Source organism: Triturus cristatus, chromosome 8 (genome assembly GCF_964204655.1).
Source record: "Triturus cristatus chromosome 8, aTriCri1.1, whole genome shotgun sequence".
NCBI lineage: Eukaryota > Metazoa > Chordata > Amphibia > Caudata > Salamandridae > Triturus > Triturus cristatus.
The window spans coordinates 949,076,764-949,095,473 of NC_140591.1; the positions used below are offsets into that span (position 1 = coordinate 949,076,764).

Consider the following 18,710-nt stretch of genomic DNA (forward strand, 5'->3'; position numbering starts at 1 on the left):
GACCCCATGGACCCTCAGGATTCAAGGGGACTTAATCCCCCAACTTAAAACGTGTCATGGGCGTGTGTGCACAGTGGTGAAGGGAGGGGGCGGGTCCTGAGGTGATGTGTGCAAACACGCCCTGTGGCCCATTTTCCGTTGGGGAATTAATTCCCCTTCAATCCTGAGGGCCCCTGGGGACCAACTAGCCCACAAGGTGCTTCCAGTAAGCGCCACAGAGCTGCGTTGCAGAGAGGTGTAAAAAGAGTGAGGTGTGCATCAATGGGCTAAACAGTTAGGTATGTTTGAACAATTGGTTTAGAAGAAGTCCCGCAGGACTGATAATTCAAAAATAAGGCTTTCTGATTAGATGAGGTAGATTTTTTCTCCTGACGGTTCAATTTGGTACCGCAGGACCAGGATGGTCTTGTAGTACATTCAATTTGATTGGCTGTTTGCAACTCTGAAAATACTCTGCCCACTATTACAGGACTTTAGGATTTGGTCCACATGCCCTGAAAATGTTTTTAAAAAGAGCTAAAGGTGGCAGGGTAGGTACACTTTGAGCGCACAGCCATTGGGGGGATTAAAAGGAACCCTGACAAAGGTCAAAATTTTAAAAAAAATCATTGAGGCTTAGGTACTGCTGTACTCTTTCAGGACCCAGTGGAGCCCTCCTATGAGGTACCATCATACTCCTAAAGGAGCAACTACACAAGAGTTCACTGCAAGGTATTGCGGCCCCACAAAAAGCTTCTGCAGGAAAGCTTACACAGTATTTCAGTACCATGGATGTAAGCATACATGGGAGGTACTGATGGAGTACCTTGATACCCGAAGAAAACTTTGGAAAGAAAAAGAAAATGTTAGTAAGGTGCCTGTGGGGGGAGGGGTTGGCCACCAAAGGCCATACACAACAAGCAGATGGCCACATGTGAAGAGGTAGCATGTAGAGCCTGGCCTCAAGCTTGGGACACAGCCTACACCCTGCTTGGCCAGCACAGCAGGCTGTAGGTTGCCCAAGGGATTCAGTGTCTGTTCAAGTTTGAATATGATCACAAAACCTCAGAAAGTCACTCAGAGAAGAAAGGATAAAGTGATTTTATTGCTAGGTATGCTAATAAGATCTTGTTTTACATTTAAAAAGCAGAAATTCACTGAAAAACAAAGGTCAGGGTGATGTCATAGTCTAGTGTTGAAATGAGATAAAAACTCACATTTAAAAACAAACCCATGAAATGTACCTGTTATAGTTTATTGAGCTCTGTTGGGGTTCTAATTTATGCCACTCATGCAAAGGGGGCCCGGTAGAGACACTCTGATCTCCAGGTATTTGTGGGGGTGAGGGGACCGGGAGGGATTGCACTACTTTCAGGGCCAATTGTGGCCTTCTGATGAGAAACTGTGTGTGGTACTCCTGCAAGAGCGGCTGTACAAGCATCCACCACATGGTACCATGGCAGCATAAAAAAGGCATGTGTGTGGGGATGGCCACCAAAGGCCAAGTGCAGTGGATGGATGGCCCCCTGTCGAGTGGTTGGGCGCAGAGACTGGCCTCTGGCTAGGATCCTCGGCCAACCCCCTGCTGTGCATCGCTATGTACAGCAGAGACTTTGGCTGTAGGTTCCCAAATGGGATTGTATCTGTTCAGATCTGACTATGATAAAAAAAAGTCACTGAAAAAACAAAGGTTAAAGTTAAGTTATTGTTAGATATGGTATTAAGATCTTAGCTGACATGAAAAAAAACAGAAGTTCACAGAAAAAAAAATCAATGGCTAAAGTGAAGTTATAGTTAGCTGTTGAAATGAGATAAAAACTCATGCTTAAAAAACAAACCCATAAAAATCACCAGCTATAGTTTACTGGGCTGTGCCAGGGTTCTAATTTAAGCTACTAATGGCACACAAGCTCACTCATGAACTTTCTCATTCATACACTCACATGCTTTCACACTCACCTCACTTGTTCATCCCACCCACTAATAATACTCTCTGTCATAGTGAGTGATTTTGTGAGTGTGTAAGCTTGGACACTCAATCATTCTGAGTAACATTGTGAAAGTGAATAAGCGAATATCTGCATGAATACATGTTTATGTATATAATTTGATTTACATAACTAGCATTGAGTGTGTGTTTGTCCTGGTGCTGTTATTGACCTTTAGGAAGGAGGCGGGAAAGCGATTTAGTGGTGAGAAGGAAACAGGGAAACTAAAGCAGGATAATAAGATTATATTTTTAAAAAACTGGACCATAAATATTATATTTTAAACAAGTAAAGGTAAAAAGATCTCTGAGTGGGTAGGAAAAATAGAAAAGTATAAAGGTAAAAAGGCAACATTTTGTCACTAAATTTCTGAATTACATACAGACAACATTATCTATTGACACAACCATTAATTGCTACTCCCTTGCATAACCACAATTTTCTTAAATTTACACTGTTCTGTTTCTGCCTTTTTACGAGGATATACCCCTTGCCTCTGTCCGTGACTCCATTCTCCCACATCATTTTCTTTAGCTATGCATTACAGCTTCACTTACACCTTTGAGCACTCTAACCCTAACCTTAAACCAAACCTTAATCTAATCTTACTTTAATCCCATCACCTACCCGAAATCTCACCTCTTACCCTCACTACAATTTCAACACTAGTCCTTACTCAATCAGTAAACATAACATCATCCCTTGCAACTTCCCTTTAAACCGTCAATTACTGTAACCCTCGCCGAATCGGAACCATTAACATAGCCATATCCCTTACCCCATTGCTAATACTAACCAGTACGCCTTAAAATTACTTGATTCTTCAAAGAGCACATTAACCCCTACACAATCTAACTATTTCCCTAAAAGCCTCCATTACCCCATTCCTGTTCCCAAAAGCTAAGCCGTGCATTGTTTGTTCAATTTCTTCCACGTTTTTTTAACATTCAGTTAAACATGTAGTCTTATGTTCTGCTTTTCTGTCTCTGCTTTATTACAAACCCAGGGACATATTTATAAGGGCTTTATCTCCGCTTTTTTGGCTTACACAGCCAAAAAAGCGGAGATAAAACCAGCGCCCTATTTACAAGAGGGTGATAACATGCATAATCGCATGTTAGCACCCTTTTTCCCAACGCCTCACTTTGCATCTCCAATGAGATGCAAAGTGGGCGTTACTGGGCGTACCCAAGATGGACTACCTTGCAAATATCGCTGATGTTTACATCGCAATATTTACAAGGTAGCCCACATGATTTTAGCACACATTAGATTTTGGCGAAAATGGCATTTTTTTCCAAAACCTAACGTCTCCTAAAATCCTGACTTAGCCATCCCTAACATAGGGGGTGGATTATGCTGATACGACCCACAGGGAATATCACTGGAAAACTAGTGATGTTCCCTGCAAAAGGGTGATAACCTCGCTATCTCTGGAATTTTTATCGCCCTGGAGTAACGCGTTGTTAATAACGAGCTATCAGGGCGATAAATACCAGAGATAGCCTGCGATAATATAATTATCGCTAAGCACGGCCAGCGATAATTATCGCTGGCCGTTGTTAATATGCCCCTTTTTAGGTCTCGCCTGACCCAGCGCATGCGCTGGTCTGGCGAGACTTATTGAGAGGGCTCCAAAAAGTGCTACCAGGCCAGCCTAGAGCTAAAGTGCATGTGCGCAGGCGCGCGTGCCGCGCTTTACCGCGATTACTTTCACTTTCGCGGCCGCTTTGATGTTTGATCGCGATCGCGGCCGCACGCCCGCTGGGCATAGCCAATAGGTCTCGCTTTTGGGACCTTATAAGTATTTAGTTATGCAACTGTAGCATGGCTAAACACTTATAAGGTCCCAAAGGCGAGAACTATTGGCTATGCCAATGCCTGTTTATTCTATTTTTACTGCAAAGAGAAGCTAGGCACTGGAACCTAATTAGGGAGCTACGGCACAGGGAATCTGATGGTAAAGGGTGAGCCCATGGAGTCCAATTGGAGAAAGTGCCGTGCAGCCTGAAAAAGGTAGAGTGTGGAGGCCCGTATGAGGCACTGGGGCATGCTAGGCGCCGGCAATCAATGGAGACCTGATCTCAGGAAAGGAACTCATGCATAGGTGAAACTGGAAATAACACCTAGCAAGAAACTAGTGTGCACACTTACAGTGTGACCTCATTAACGGGTGTGTAAAACTAGAGTTAAAAAAAACAGCTAGAAAAGTTTGATTCAAGCTAATGTATTTGAAGAGTGATGGAGCACAAACGCGTGGAAGATGATGATGAAATTTATTTACAGACCTCGAACAGTTACCCACCGATGGTGCCTTGAACTGAAAGAAGAGGTGTGATTCAGCAAAATAACCAGGTTTAAGCCCTTTTGAAATATTAACGACCATGTCGGATCCAACTAGGAAGAGAAACATAAACTGACACATTTTAGATAGCAGAGCAGGTGTCATTAATCAGCAATCCTCGACACAAAGTAAGGGTTCAGAAACCACATACAGAGTGCTCAATTAGTGGATCATTGAAAACAGATTTGCAGCCAAATCAGCAAAAATAGAGACACAGAAATGCAGCTAAATATCCAAGCGCATGGAGGCTCTCTGTCTGTCACATCAGGAGAGATGCCAAATGAGTAGTCACAGGGAGGTTACAGACAAGAGACAAAGGACACAGCATAATAGAACGAGCTTGGATTGAAGGTGCAAGACTATTTGAAAACTAAATACAAGTAAAGCATGGAAAACGTGGAATGTGTATGTCATAAGCGAGATGAAGATCGAGGAGAAAGGGATAAAGCAGGCAAAATATGATGCATTGGCGTAAGCCATAAGTCAAGGAGAACAGACAAAGTGGAGACTTGGACACCCTCGAAACCGTGCCGGGTATCCTAGAACAAAAGGTCACAAACACCTTCTCTTGCACGATTTAGCACAATGCAAAACATTGCCAGAATGCAAAACATAAAGGGGCAGATATACAAGCCCCCTGTGCCACCAGTCCCTCACTTTTTGTGACGTACTGGAGGCGCATTTCACTTCTCCATATTCACAAGGAGACGAAAAGCCACCCTGCGTGACTTTTCCTCTCCTTGTAAATATGGCCCCTTCACACGCAACACTTTGCGTGGAAGGGGCGTTTCCATGGGTGTCGCTGTGGGTGTTCCCACGCAACACCCATGGAACGAGACACATTTCCAGATTTACGAGGAATCGTAAATCTGGAAATGCGTGTCAATGCTACGCCTCCCGAGGCACAAGGAGAAGAAATTTTTTCATTTCTCCTCGTTTTTTCCTCTTTTAATGCATGCTGCAATCTACAGCACGCATTGAAAGAGGAAAATGCCTGTAGTGATTGTTTTTGTGCAGGAAGGTGCCCCTTCCTGCAAAAAAACAATCTCCCTACGACGCAGGCATCCTTGCACCATGGTGCAAGGATGCCTGCACCGGCGCATGGCTCCAATTTGTGCACCAGCGCAGGGGATAGCACAGGAATGCGACATATTATTGTAAATATGTTGCATTCCTGTGCTTTGGATGTGCCGCAGTGTGGCGCAGCCAAAGGGCTTGCTGTGCCACGCTGCGGCACTTCCTTGTAGATCTGCCCCAGAGTATTTTGCACTTCTAAGTTGATAATTAGAAAAATGTTTTTTCTTACAAAAATTGTCTGTATAGTTTACTTGAAGTAACATATTTCCTGGGTTTAATAAAAACAAAATCTAAAGCGAAATATGTCAGGTGATGTTCATCTGGCTAATGTGGTAAAGACAGTTCATGGCCACAGGTGGTTTATTGTATGTACACCACATCTGATTTAACATAAATAACTGTACTGCTAGTGAAGGCTGAAGACCATTTGTGGTGTCGTCAGCGCAATGATGTGCACTATACTAATTGTAGTCCACAACCGAAATGTTCCCACAGTGCATGGACACAGGCTGAAAACTGGGTGCACCACACACATATCCTACACAAGGTCTGCAGGTGAAAGCTGGATTCCACATCAGGTGTGTCTCAAGGATAGACACAGGACACAGACACAGATGGTTGCCTGGTCATATCGGGCCACAAAAAGACAGACTCCACAGGGGTAGAAGAATACACTCACACCACCCTTGAGGCACACTGCACTACCCGATAAAACAACAGGTTGGATGCAGGATGCCTCAAAAGTGGTGGGGCTGGAACATGCACAACACCAATGCTGTGGGAAGGAAGGATGCTTAGTTAGCAAGAAATTACACAACAACAAAACAGGTGGCATATTTAGAAAGAGAAATTGCACATACAGGTGTAATTAGTAGGAAAAGTACCAAACAAAGGATCATGGAAAACGAGAACAGGGAACACATTAACATAATAACAGCAGGAAACACAGTGAGGTAAAAGAAAATTACATCTCAACAACTGAACCCACATTTCTAGGCTAACAAAATAGATGTACGAGCAAGTTCCCATGGAGAATACACTGAGTTCTACCCATGAGTCCCAAGTCCCAAGTTTGTAGGGATGTTGTCCTGTTGAATAAATCCACTGTAGTACAACCTGATACATCAACCCACCCACTTACATTCTATCATCCGGGTATCACGTAACCCAAACCATAAATGCCAAACAGAATGGAAGCAGCAGATATAGGAAATCTCCAAGGAGGAAACCAAAGCGCTCCCTCACGGTTGTCCGAACCATGAACAAGATCTGAAGCAATGGGCTCTATTTGCATAGCAAGGAATGTTTGTCTGAGCAACCATATAGTTTTCAACAAGCGTCCTTTGGATGGGCAGCCTAAAACTTACCTAATGTCTGATATGGATTTCAGATTTTTTATATGAATTGAGAGAGAATACACCGTCCTTTTTCACGTCTCAAAACCATGGGCAAAGCTATGAGGTGGGTAATGGGCAAAGGAGCAAAGCCTGCTAATGCCTTCTTCCATCCCATTCACATGTAGTCAAATGCCCACCAGACGTTATAGGCTCTCAAGTGGCTAAACCGAAACAAGAAGGCCAGCATCCAATACTCTGAAATCTCAATGTACCACAAGGGTAATTACTGCATGACTCCAGTGAGAACCAGGAGAGCTCCTCTAAGGAGAGCGCCCAAACCTGAAGAGACGTAAAACACTGCATTGCGAATCAGATGCTGGCAGGTAAACAATGCTTGTTCCAAGCATATCCACAAAACGTTGCCATAAGCAATGGCTGTGAGAAATTTGTGGAGGACCTGAGTTCCACAAAATGATGTACATCATTTCAGTAGGTTTTGTAAACATACAATAAGTGTGATTAGCAGTCCTAGGCTGTAGAATGTGCTCATTGAGTGGTGCGCACACAAACACACACACACACACAATTTTGTTTTGGAGCTTTGCATTATTTGTCACAGTATGTCATCACAGGCCACGGTATATTCCCTGTAAAAACTTCATCTTAAGGAACAACAGGGTTATTTGCCTAGCAGGAATATCATGCTATGTTTGTATAACAATGTTACGAATACAATTTAAAAACAATAGGGCAAGTAACCTTATGGTTATGCTCTAAAACTCAAAATCTCCAGAAATATTCACAGTTGTGCTGGAAAACCTTAACTCCCCTAGAACAATGTTCATTACCTCACAATTGACATCTCAGATTATATCACAAATAACATAATCACATTACAAGTGCATCAGATATAACATCATTATTAGACTTTGCTTTTTCAGTGGGTTCACCCCCAGACGTTTTGCTTTTAGGCCTCCTGTTTTTTACCTTGTTTTTGTTTGTTTTAGGACTCTAGGCAAATTATGACTGCTATTCAGTGCCAAAGTGCATATGCTCTCCATGTAAAATGTGTTTATGGATTGATGTTTCCATGATTGGCTTATTTAATTTACTACATAGGCCCTAGTACAGTGCACTGTGTGTGCCCAGGGTCTGTAAATCAAATGCTGCTAGTGGGCCGGTAGCACTGATTGAGCCACCCACCCTGCAGCCTTTAAAAGGTGTCTCAGACCTGCCACTGCAGCGTGTGTGTGTAGTTTTTACTGCCACGCTGACCTGGCAAGTGCACTGGCCCTAACCTTCCCTTTTCTCACATATAAGACACACCTAAGGTAGTCCCAAGGTACCCCTGTGGGCAAGATGCAGTTTGGGTGAAAGGTAGGACATGTACTGATGTTTGTGACACGCCCTGATAGTTAAATACTGGGTTTTTCGTTTTTCACTATTGAAAGGCTATTTGTCCTATATGATAGCATGGGAGATACTTTGTAACATCTTACAAGTATAACTGTCAACTAGGACAAGATGCAGAAATGGAGTTTAGGTTCGCTGAACTCAGCATGTAATAACACATCTTTTTAGGGAGATGGTTTTTAAATTGAGTGTTTCAAAATGCCACTATTTGAAAGTAAAGGAAATATCTTGAGCTGATGCTCCAGACAGAGTGTGCACTACTGCGATCCTAGTGAGGGCTAAACAAATCTTAACAATGAAGGTTAAACTTTAACAAATAATCAAACCTTTAAACAAACATGAAAAAAACAGAATGTGTCATCCACTACTCGAAGCCACAATTCTAATCAAGTCAATTTAATTTAAAAAAACATGATTCTTGGTAAAATAGTTAGCAATTGAAAGCCGGTCTTGACATTCTTAAGACTGGCTAAATGGTACATCCCAATGCATTTCGGGCTATCACAGAAGCCTTTTGTCAGGGGTATCTAATAGGAGTTCCAGGTATCCTGGACCTCACGAATATCGCTGTCTGTCTCAAAAAAGGTCTCTCAACAACTAATCGACCCTCTGTAAAATCATTGGGTGAAGAAGTGGGATATGGCGTGACTTATTTTGCTGTGGCTCTATGTCTTCTATCGTCCCTTTTAAGAGTACCCAGACTCCCAGGATGCTGGGTTTGATCCCCAGGGACACTGTGGTGACACTAAAGATGGATGCAGCAATGACGTCGCTGCCGTCTCCATGTTCTGAAGGCACCGCAGAGGGCACGCCACACTTCGCACAGCAACCCTGGTCTAAACGACAATGCCGTCCGACACCACCACCAAGCCGCTGCTTGCACTGTGCTCTGTGGGCACCACACTTCGCACTACCTTGCTTCATGCCGACCCCCTGGTATCCCTGATGAGATGCTCCACGCTGACTGCTTGCATTGTTTGAGGGCACCACTAGTAAGTTACATGATGCACCGCCCCATTCCACACCACAGCCTTGTCCTACCGACTCCGGTTTGTCAGCCGGCTACAGTGCTTCAACAATGACGACAACGCTGCCTGCACCATGACCTGCCAGCACCGCAACAAGCACCACACAACTTTGCACCGCAGCACTAGTCTCATTGATGCCGCTGGACGACCGTCACAGAGCCACTGCCTGCACCACAACCTAAGGGCACTGCATGCCGCACCGTTGCACTTCGTAATGCAGCACTGATGCCCACCAATACCGACAGTACCAAATTCAACTGCACGGAGTTAGATCTGCCATGAGTGTGAGGTCAAGGGCCCAACGACTCCTGCAGCTACCACTGGAACCAACACCTGCCTACGCCGGCTCTTCGGAGCTCACCACGAGGTCCCAAACGCTCTACATTTTTAAAGGTACAGTTTTGCGGGTCTTTCCGACACCGTAGCTGGCCTGCGACACTGCACTCAGCCAGAACTGCTTGGATTTGTTGTTCACGACACTGTGATAGCCCTGGACGGAGCTATTGACTTCAAGGAACTGTATTTTATGTCTGTTTTTGCTTATTGATATTTTTAAGAACTGTATGGTGGATTTTCATCATTTTTGGTCTTGTTTTGTACAGATAAAATATCGGATATTTTTCTAAAACTGGTATGGTGTCCTTTTGCAGTGTTCTCACTGTATTACTGCTGGTTATGTGGAAATGCTTTACACATTGCCTCTGAGATAAGCCTGACTGCTCGTGCCAAGCTACCAACGGGGTGAGCAGGAGTTACTTTAGAAGTGTAACTCCCTTATCCTGACTAGGAAGAAGAGTCTCTACTTGGCCAGGGTAACAACCTGCCAACTAGAGAACCCCATTTCTAACAATCATCAATGACATTACACATGACACCGCAAGTGATTTATTATAATGTGACCAATATCTGGTCGATATAATTACAGTGATTTAACGCATTATGGATCAATTGCTACATTGAGTCAGCATTTTTGATTTTCTGGGTCTGGCTTAATCTGAAAGCTGATATAAACATAAATTGATAGTGTCTTACAAATGTGGCCTCTCTTGGTCAGCCTAAACCACTCTGAATCACCCTTTCTGCACGTTAGGCAGCTAAAAGAATCTGTTAAGTTAAATGAAGATCTGTCACGTGGGTCGAAAAGTAAACAATACAATGTCTATTACACCCGCCACCCCCCCTCCCTCGCAAGGATTTTTTACCCAGAAAAACACTACATAGTCAAACACAACACCAAGTATCTTTGAAAAAACTGCTCCAACTTGAGACTATTAATAAAGGGTGCACACCGCAAAAACACTTACATTTTTAAATTTAGGAAGCCCTTTCAATACCTACGGGTACATTGAGAGCCACAAATCACGCATTTCAATCTGCGAATGAAACGCTATAATGTTCAATTGATTAACAGGGAACGGATGCAAAAAAATATTGCTAATTCAGTCTGTAGAATTTGCAATCCCTCTTTCGCATGTGTTAATTTCATTGCAAAACAGTGAGTGAGAAAAAAATAATAGGTACAGATATTAATGTTATTCAACATGGTGTGCTGGAGGAAGGCTGAGGGGTGCAGGTAGGTTAGAGAAATCCATTTCTAAATACGGATTTGCCCATTCAGACACAATTCATAGAGCAAGAAAGAGATACGGAAAAAGAACTTCATGCGCAATCTTCACAACAACTGAAGGTTCACGTACGCAATTTTCAATATTCATAGTTTAGAGAAGATTAGCCAGGGGAGAGAAAACTGTGTGTGTATTTAACAGAGGTAAACCTCTTAAAATATTATAGGAGGGTTTTTTTTCTCATACATATTGTAAGAATCCACGAATTGACATAGATCAAATGTAGTTTGTTGTCAGCAGATACTCCAGCAGAGTATGCTGGGTTTTGAATGTTCTTAATCAGGTTAGCATTTCTGAGAGCATGCAATCTGTGTGGTTTGGAAGGTGACTGGTACATTTGAGTATTTAAGGCAGCGCACAGCTTTAGACTGTGCACCATGTGTACAACATTTTTTCAGTAGGCATGTACACAGGCAAGGGTTACAGGCTATCTGGGCCTATATAGATTTTCCAAGTGGTGCATACACAGCATGGCCCCAGGCCGTGCAGTATGGGTACCACACTCTTGTACTACATACAGCTGGTGGCGAACCAACAAATGACCAGGGTGCCTGGAGCCAGGGCCAAGCCAATGTCTTGCTTGGCTCTGAAAGCCTGTGCACGAGCTGAACCATAGAAAGGTTTGCTATGTAAACCGTGGGACAAACTTCATGTAAAAATATGATAAAGGGCCTGATTTAGCATTTGGTGGGTGAGTTACTCTGTCAAAAACATGTCGAATATCCTGTCTGCCTTGCTACAAGTTCATTGCCTAAAGCCTCTTCAGAATTCAAAAATGTATATTTCTTTAACATGAGGAAGTGTTGCACCTTATAGCACATCGGATCGTATTACTAAACTGAGGCATTTATTAAAGTGATAATTTTTAAACATGAACTTAGAAGCATTCATGCCCCCCACACCATGGTGACAAAATGACATTAAAGAACTAAGAGGCAAATCAGTTGTCATGCACACACTGTAAGGGACATTGATACGGAGCAATAGTATAGTCTATTAAATCAAAAAGGAGAGAGATTTTTGTACAGCATATATCCTGGAGTCATGTATTTCAAGGTGATGTGATATGTAAAAATGAAGAAAATGGAGTAGAGATGAAATAAAAATATTTGCCAAGGATCACACAATTTGGTCAGACTGGGAAGCCGGGATTGATCCCACATTTTCTGCTTTGATAATATACAATTCAGGCACTTTACTGCTTTATCATTAATACTTGGAGCATAAGTTTAGAGCTTGGATGGCAGGCGGAACCTACAGAAAATGTTGACTTGTTTTGGGTTCGAAGGTCCAAGAGGATCTCAAGCTGATCTAAAGCTAGGTCTCTGACTTGAGCCTGGCTTAAGCCTTCCATATCTTGCCCACCTCTACTAGACGCCATTCACTGCCAACAGCTGAGGCACCGTTCTTGAAGTTTCTGAATGGTGCAAATAATGAACAGCGGAAGTCCATGTACTGAGTGTTCCCTCCAGATGGAAGGAACCCTGCCGACAGCCAAAGGCTGCAGCCCTTGTTGTAAATTATTATATTGCATTACAGATAGGTTAATGAGATTGGTAGTCATAGATCATTGGCATGACTTTGCCCTTCCATAGTTCTGCTGTTTTAGTAAATACGGTGCACAGCAGTTAACCCTTCACCATGTTGGTCTATCTGAGTGGTCACAAAGTGCGCAACTGCAAAATGCACTGTATGTGAGTATGAGTGTTACACACGCGTTGAGAAGATGAAGGGGAACTTTGTGTGTACTCTTCCTCTGAACCTAATTCTGGGGTTAGCTGTGATACGCACAATAGAATGGCCCATATCAAGGAAAGGTGCACGTGTGCAAACAATTCTGTCCATGTCTTAATGCAAGGGTGCAAATAATATGTGCATTAGCACTGATTTAGAATTGCACCGGACGTCCCCGTTAGCTCTAAAGCGAAACCATTTTGCACACTTCTAGTAGGATCTGCAGAAACGTTGTTACATGTGAGGTATTCATGACACAAGTTTGAGTGTATCTAAGTACATACATTTTTTGCACTTTTATTCAAATTAACATTCACATTTTTATTTAAAGCTAAGGATAAGCAAGCAAGCCTGTTCTAGCTCTTTTTTCTTACCTCCACTTAGAAATTTAAATGAGCTGCAGAGTGAAAAGTAAATTAAATTACACAAAACCTGCAGGTCAGAGGCAGACAAGAGACTAAACAAAGCGCAACGTTTGCATTGTGCTACAGCCAGCCTCTCCCTCTGCGGTGTGAGTGAGGCTCAAAACCCCTGCACCCTGGACTATATAGGGGTCTGCGTCAGACAGCAGACTTCCATCCCAGGGGTGACAGTGCCACAAACAGGCACCCGTGAATGCACCAGCAGTGACTGCAATCAGTAGTCTGGGGACCACTATCTTCACCTGGTGAGGTCTGTAGCCTTCACAAGCATAGTGCAGGCTTTCCAATTTTCACGGCTTGCACTATGCACGTGTTTTTTGCCAATTTTTTGCGTATTCACTTACGTGACGGAAGAAAAGACCTTTGGCTGTTCTACTTTCCTTTGCTGTTCGCAATGTTTGCTGTGCAATTCATGGTGCCAGTTATAAAACCTCTATGCAGTTTTATGCATTGCGATTTTGCATTTGCAAAGTCAGTTCCAGTTGCATTGCAAATTCAATTTTTTCCGTGAGTTAGACACATTTTCTCCTGTGCTCGCCCCTTGTTCTATCATAGTCTGCCAATACAAAATGGCAAAGAACCCTGACAAAAATGACTTTTGGTGAGTACGGTAATGTGGGAACAATATATCTCTCGTGGGTTAGAGAACGGCTAAGAGTCCACCTGCCACTCATGCTAGCATCTGACAGAAATATTATTTTCGAAATCAAAGTTAAAAATCAAAGTTAAAAAAAATGGTCAGGAAGACAGTCTTTTTGAAAGAATAAGATATCCAATGTAAATTTTACTTCCATGAATGTTTATTGGTCAATCATGTGAATCAATAAAAATGCCTTTTCCTCCTGTGTGATTGATCATAGGGTTTACAGTGGGATAAAGACCAGTTTCGAGGTCCAGAAACATACAATGTAATGTCACACAATCAAACACTCTAATTATGCATTCTCGAATATTCAAATGGTGAAAAAACTCTAGATGCAAATGTATTACACACAAGAAACTCTCACAATAACACATAAATATAAATATTTACGGTAGTAATATATATGACATCATTGGTCAAAAAGTTCCTACATTATTAAAGGTAAGAGCAATTTAAAGAGACAGATAGAGTCTACTCAAAGAGAAATTCCTCTGGGTGACACGGTTAAGGAAAGGAAGTGCTTAATTCGATCCAGTGGCTGAAGCTGTACTCATTTTTGGGGACCAGCACTTATTTTCCTCATTAGACTTTGACCCAGAACATTAGGGAGAAAAACTCAAAAGGGGGAAAGGAAGAGGAAGACAAAGATTGAAAAACAGTGGCAAAAGGAGAAAACAGTAATAAAAAAGGACCTGAATAAATGAGACAAAGAGGCAGGGTGTGTCTTGAGGTGTAATAACGAGGCATGAGGTGAAATGAAGACTGTGCAGCCTTGTTATTCCGCACCCCCAACATTCATTAGGACTGACCGCAAGCTTCTGAGCAAAACTTTGCCCATGGCACTAATTCTTTTACAAATTAAGCACTGAATAAAGGCAGAATGGAGTCAAATCGGGGATATAACACAGGAGGAACATAGGACAATTCAGTGCTATTGAGGCCAGAAAGAACAAACATCTAATTGAGGAAGTAGGCAAAAGTTTTCTATTTATGTTAAATCAGATGTTTGATTTCTCGTGGATTAATTACGGTATTTCAAATCATCAAGTACCACTTTCTGGAAAATATCTAGTATCTTGCAGCTGGTAGGTGCTTCAAAATCAGATTTCTTTTTTAAATGCCTTATATTCAGATACCAGCTCACTGGGATTAGTGGTATTTCAACCTGGGAATACACAGGAATCTGGAGAATTCAATTTAAGTTTGGGTGCTGGGTAGGATATCCCTGTTTTTCAGCTTATTGTTGGTTTGCTTCCTGATATTGTGCTGTCCTATTTTGTGTTGGGCAAAGTTCTTGACAAGGGCCTGTGACACACTTAGCCTGTCCCTAGAAATCATAGCCGACACATCACCGACAATTGACAGCCTACAAAGACTAATAAATATACAAGTCAAGCACACATCAAGGGAGCAGGACATGAAACGGATTAGTAACATCCCCTGTGCAGAGCGTCTCACCCAATCACATGAAGTCACAATGTACCAACCGTATCTGAAGGCAGGATTGGGATGGCACGCTTTACAGAACTTTCTAAGGACCAGGCTCCTAGCACTTCCAGTATGGGATTATGGGGGCCACTGGAAAAATACCTTGCCTGGAAAAAAGGAATGCAGCTTGTGCCAATACTACACAGAATCAGCTGTTCACATCGTCTGCTGCTGCCCTACCTTGTCACATCAGAGGAGATTGTACCTCAGAACAATGTTTCTGTGAAACATCACACATGAACTTGCAAAGAGGGCCAAATATACATCTGCACAACCGTGGTGCCAATTGACCTTGCACGGATTGGGAAGTTCCAACGGGCAGCAGGAAGGCTATTGAGAATGTTGCATAAGCTGAAGGCAAATACGGCAAGCACACGCTGAAGGCTGAAGATCATCGTCTAGCACAGGCACCAATGTTGAATGGACATTGAATACCATCTGAGGCCAAAATGTTGTCAAAATATTCTACTGGGGGTATTCAATATGAATTGCCACTTAACAGCTCTATACATGCACCTCTCAATTTGGAATCTGGAAGCACATAGCTTTATGCATGTAGCATGCACTTTTCAGATTCTTGCGTGGGTCTGACTTTGCATTCCGTGGCCTATGTACGTTCACTCACTTTACTGCCAAAACATTCTTCCGGGTGGGACCTCCCATATGATCTGGCATTATACGGATCTATGCATTCATCTTGCACTTTAGGATCTGGAAAGCGCACAGCTGCATGCATGTATTCTGCAATTTAAGGTTTCTTACACTATACTGCTTTTTTCGCTCTATGGTCTATGCACATCCTCGCAATTTATGGGTTTTTTGTACTCCTGGTTTTGGCAAGCACAAAATATTTGCCTTAGAATGTCTGTCTTAAACCGATTTTACAAACGATTCTCATATGAGCTCTAGTTACCTGGTTCGCACACAAATAAGCTGCTAATTTCGTTTGGGCTTTAAATGTCATTCCTTTTAATATTGTCTTACACTGATTTTATTAACGACTCTAGCATGAGTTTTAACTACCTGGTTTTATACTTGACCTTTGTTTTTATGTTGCAATATATTGTTCCTTGTAAATGATTTTAAGTAATCATACAGTAAAGACTTACTTGCTTACTTACTTACTGTCTTATTTTGTGTTACTTTGGGGTGCTTGAGTCACATTAATCTCCTTGAGCATTTTTGGTCAATTTCTTGGATTATTTGAATCCTACTCGCCTTGTTTAATTTTTGCTACTACCATCGTCACTTCTGATAACAGAGGAGGAAACATAATCTACTTATGGGGTTTTCTTAACCTTATAATACTCTTGCCAAGTGCATACATTGTGCAGCTTGTAATAAGTGTGTCACTTTGAAATTGGATAATTTCCTCTGTTTGATCTCTTCAAGGGAGTAATCAATTTCATTATTGATGTAATCTATGGATTAATTCAAGTCCTCTGATTTCAACTGTGTTTTCTTGCTTGTTTTAATTTGTCACTTTCTGATTGAAGTATGTTTATCGTCTTCAAGAGTTCATCAACAGTTAATAGAATGCAACCCAAAGAGCATTTATTTTTGATAGCATTCCACTTCAATAAAAACTATTCTATCCCCTCCTAAAGATGTTTTTTGTGAATGTACAGGCCTCTCATCATATGTTGAGCTTCATGATATCTAACCGTATGGTAAAGTATTGGGTAAAGTAAAAAAAACCAAATATTAAACTTGGAAAAAATGTGAAAAATATTTCTATGTAAAATATTTTTGTACTTTATTTAAATATTTATTTTAAATGTAGAACAAAATTTAAAAAATGGCATTCTTAATGTAAGTTTTGTAAGTAAATATTTAATTAATTCAAATAGATTTAAAATAAGTTAAAATTATTTTCTGTTTCAGTTTAAATTAAAACAGAAATGCCACCCGAATGTAAAAAAAGACATATTTTTATTATATATTAATAGTTATTTAAGTGATTATATATTGAGTTAAAACCACTTAAATTATATTTTAATAAAAAATAGTGTTATTATAATTTAAATTAAGAAAGGTTTTTAAACTATGTTAAAATAAAACATGGTATTTTAGGAAAATTTACCCAATGGTAAATTACATTAACTTGTATTTTCAACTAGTTTAAATCATGTAATTTATTTTGATTTAACACCATTTGTTACTGGGTTGTATTTTTAACTCTCTTCCTGCATTATTTTCTATGGGAAGGTGTTACAGTACCAGTGGTTGGCCTGGTGTGGTGTTGGACTTACTGCAGCTCTGAACTGGAGTAATTTATTGCAGTTTTCGGTCCCATTTTGAATGCAGTATCTTTAGAAGTGCAGTTTGTGAATAGCATATGTGCTTACTCTTTTGTGGGTGGGTGCAACTCCCTTCCTAAATCCCTCTCTAAACCACTCCTTACTCCTCCCTTATGTCCTCCCCTTTATTCATAACTATTCTAAATTTGCCAGCCACTCCCCTCTGTCCTTCCCAAATGTACTATTAAAATGTATTCTCCCATGTGTGAAGACTTCACAGTAGGGGTGAAAGTCTTTGAACAGAAAAAATAAGAGAGAAGGAGGTGGAACGACTACAGGTATGTTTGTGAATAGCATTTTGTAGAATGTTAGTAGTACTACTGCATTACTATTAAACATACAACAAAATGCAGTTTGTGATTTGGGCCTTAAGTGTCTATGTATCAAGCATGTAGTTTGGAAATGAGAAGCTTTGAAAGAAATATGTTAATAAATATATATATTTTTTTAAACATTGACCTTTGCTGATTTCAGTCTTGCTGATTACCTTACTTTGCATTTGTCTCAAGTGAGTACATTTACATGTCCAACTCCAGTCCTAAGCAGAGTGTGAGCTGGAGCCAAGTCATGGTATTTAATTTGAGGAGTCAGTCAATGACTTTTCCATTTACGCCAACAGTTCAAGCGATTCCCTAAATTCCTTTATAAAATCCATGCATTTACTAACAGATTTCCTCTCTTAGAAGACGTGCAGGTTACATTTAATTTGGTAATATTTTGTGATAGTATTTTGGAAACATGCATTGCATTATTTGTCTTAGCAACAGATTCTTTTGAGACCAAGCACAACCAAAAGTAGGAAAGCTCTGGTGCAGCTCAATTTATCATGAAGCCCCATCAAAACCACTGTCTGAATATTATAAGGAAATATCAACATTTTCTAAGTAAAAGTCAATTACACTCGATCATATCCTTTCATTGTTACCCCGGGGCCAAATGCTCTAATACAGCTCACAGGATTGCATTTAACAAATAGAGTATGTCTTGTGACTTTTTTCTCGCAATTCTTCAATGGCAATTTCTGGTCACTAAGAGCCAGGATTTAGGTACAGGAGTTACACATTTCAAACGTTACTAGTTGCCAAGAGGATGTTTAAGGCACCGCTTTGATTAATGGGGTTAAAAAACGGATACATTTTAATTCACCAACTGGATACTTAAACCAATGAATATAGACCATTTTATCTATGAGAGCAGGCAATTTGCTGTCTTTTTCACATTGGTTAATTTGTTCTTGGCGGATGTTGTAGTGTTGTGTGTGAGATTATGCTGTATGTTGATAACCGATCTTGACAAAAGCACTAAAATGTGACTCAGTTCTAAGGCAAGTGT

At 41.2% G+C, this 18,710-nt stretch overlaps 1 protein-coding gene across 4 annotated transcripts in view; it reads right to left on the reverse strand.

Moving 5' to 3' along the window:
• PTCHD1 (patched domain containing 1) overlaps positions 1–18,710 on the reverse strand; it is a 571,764-nt gene that overhangs the window by 472,354 nt on the left and 80,700 nt on the right. For 3 of the 4 annotated variants that reach the window (XM_085620489.1, XM_085620488.1, XM_085620490.1), the window contains exon 2: positions 5,640–5,678. The exons of the other annotated variant lie outside the window; for it this stretch is intronic. In XM_085620489.1, coding sequence (XP_085476615.1) covers positions 5,640–5,678 — 39 coding nt within the window. The remainder of the gene's footprint in view (positions 1–5,639; positions 5,679–18,710) is intronic. 4 annotated transcript variants of the gene reach the window in all.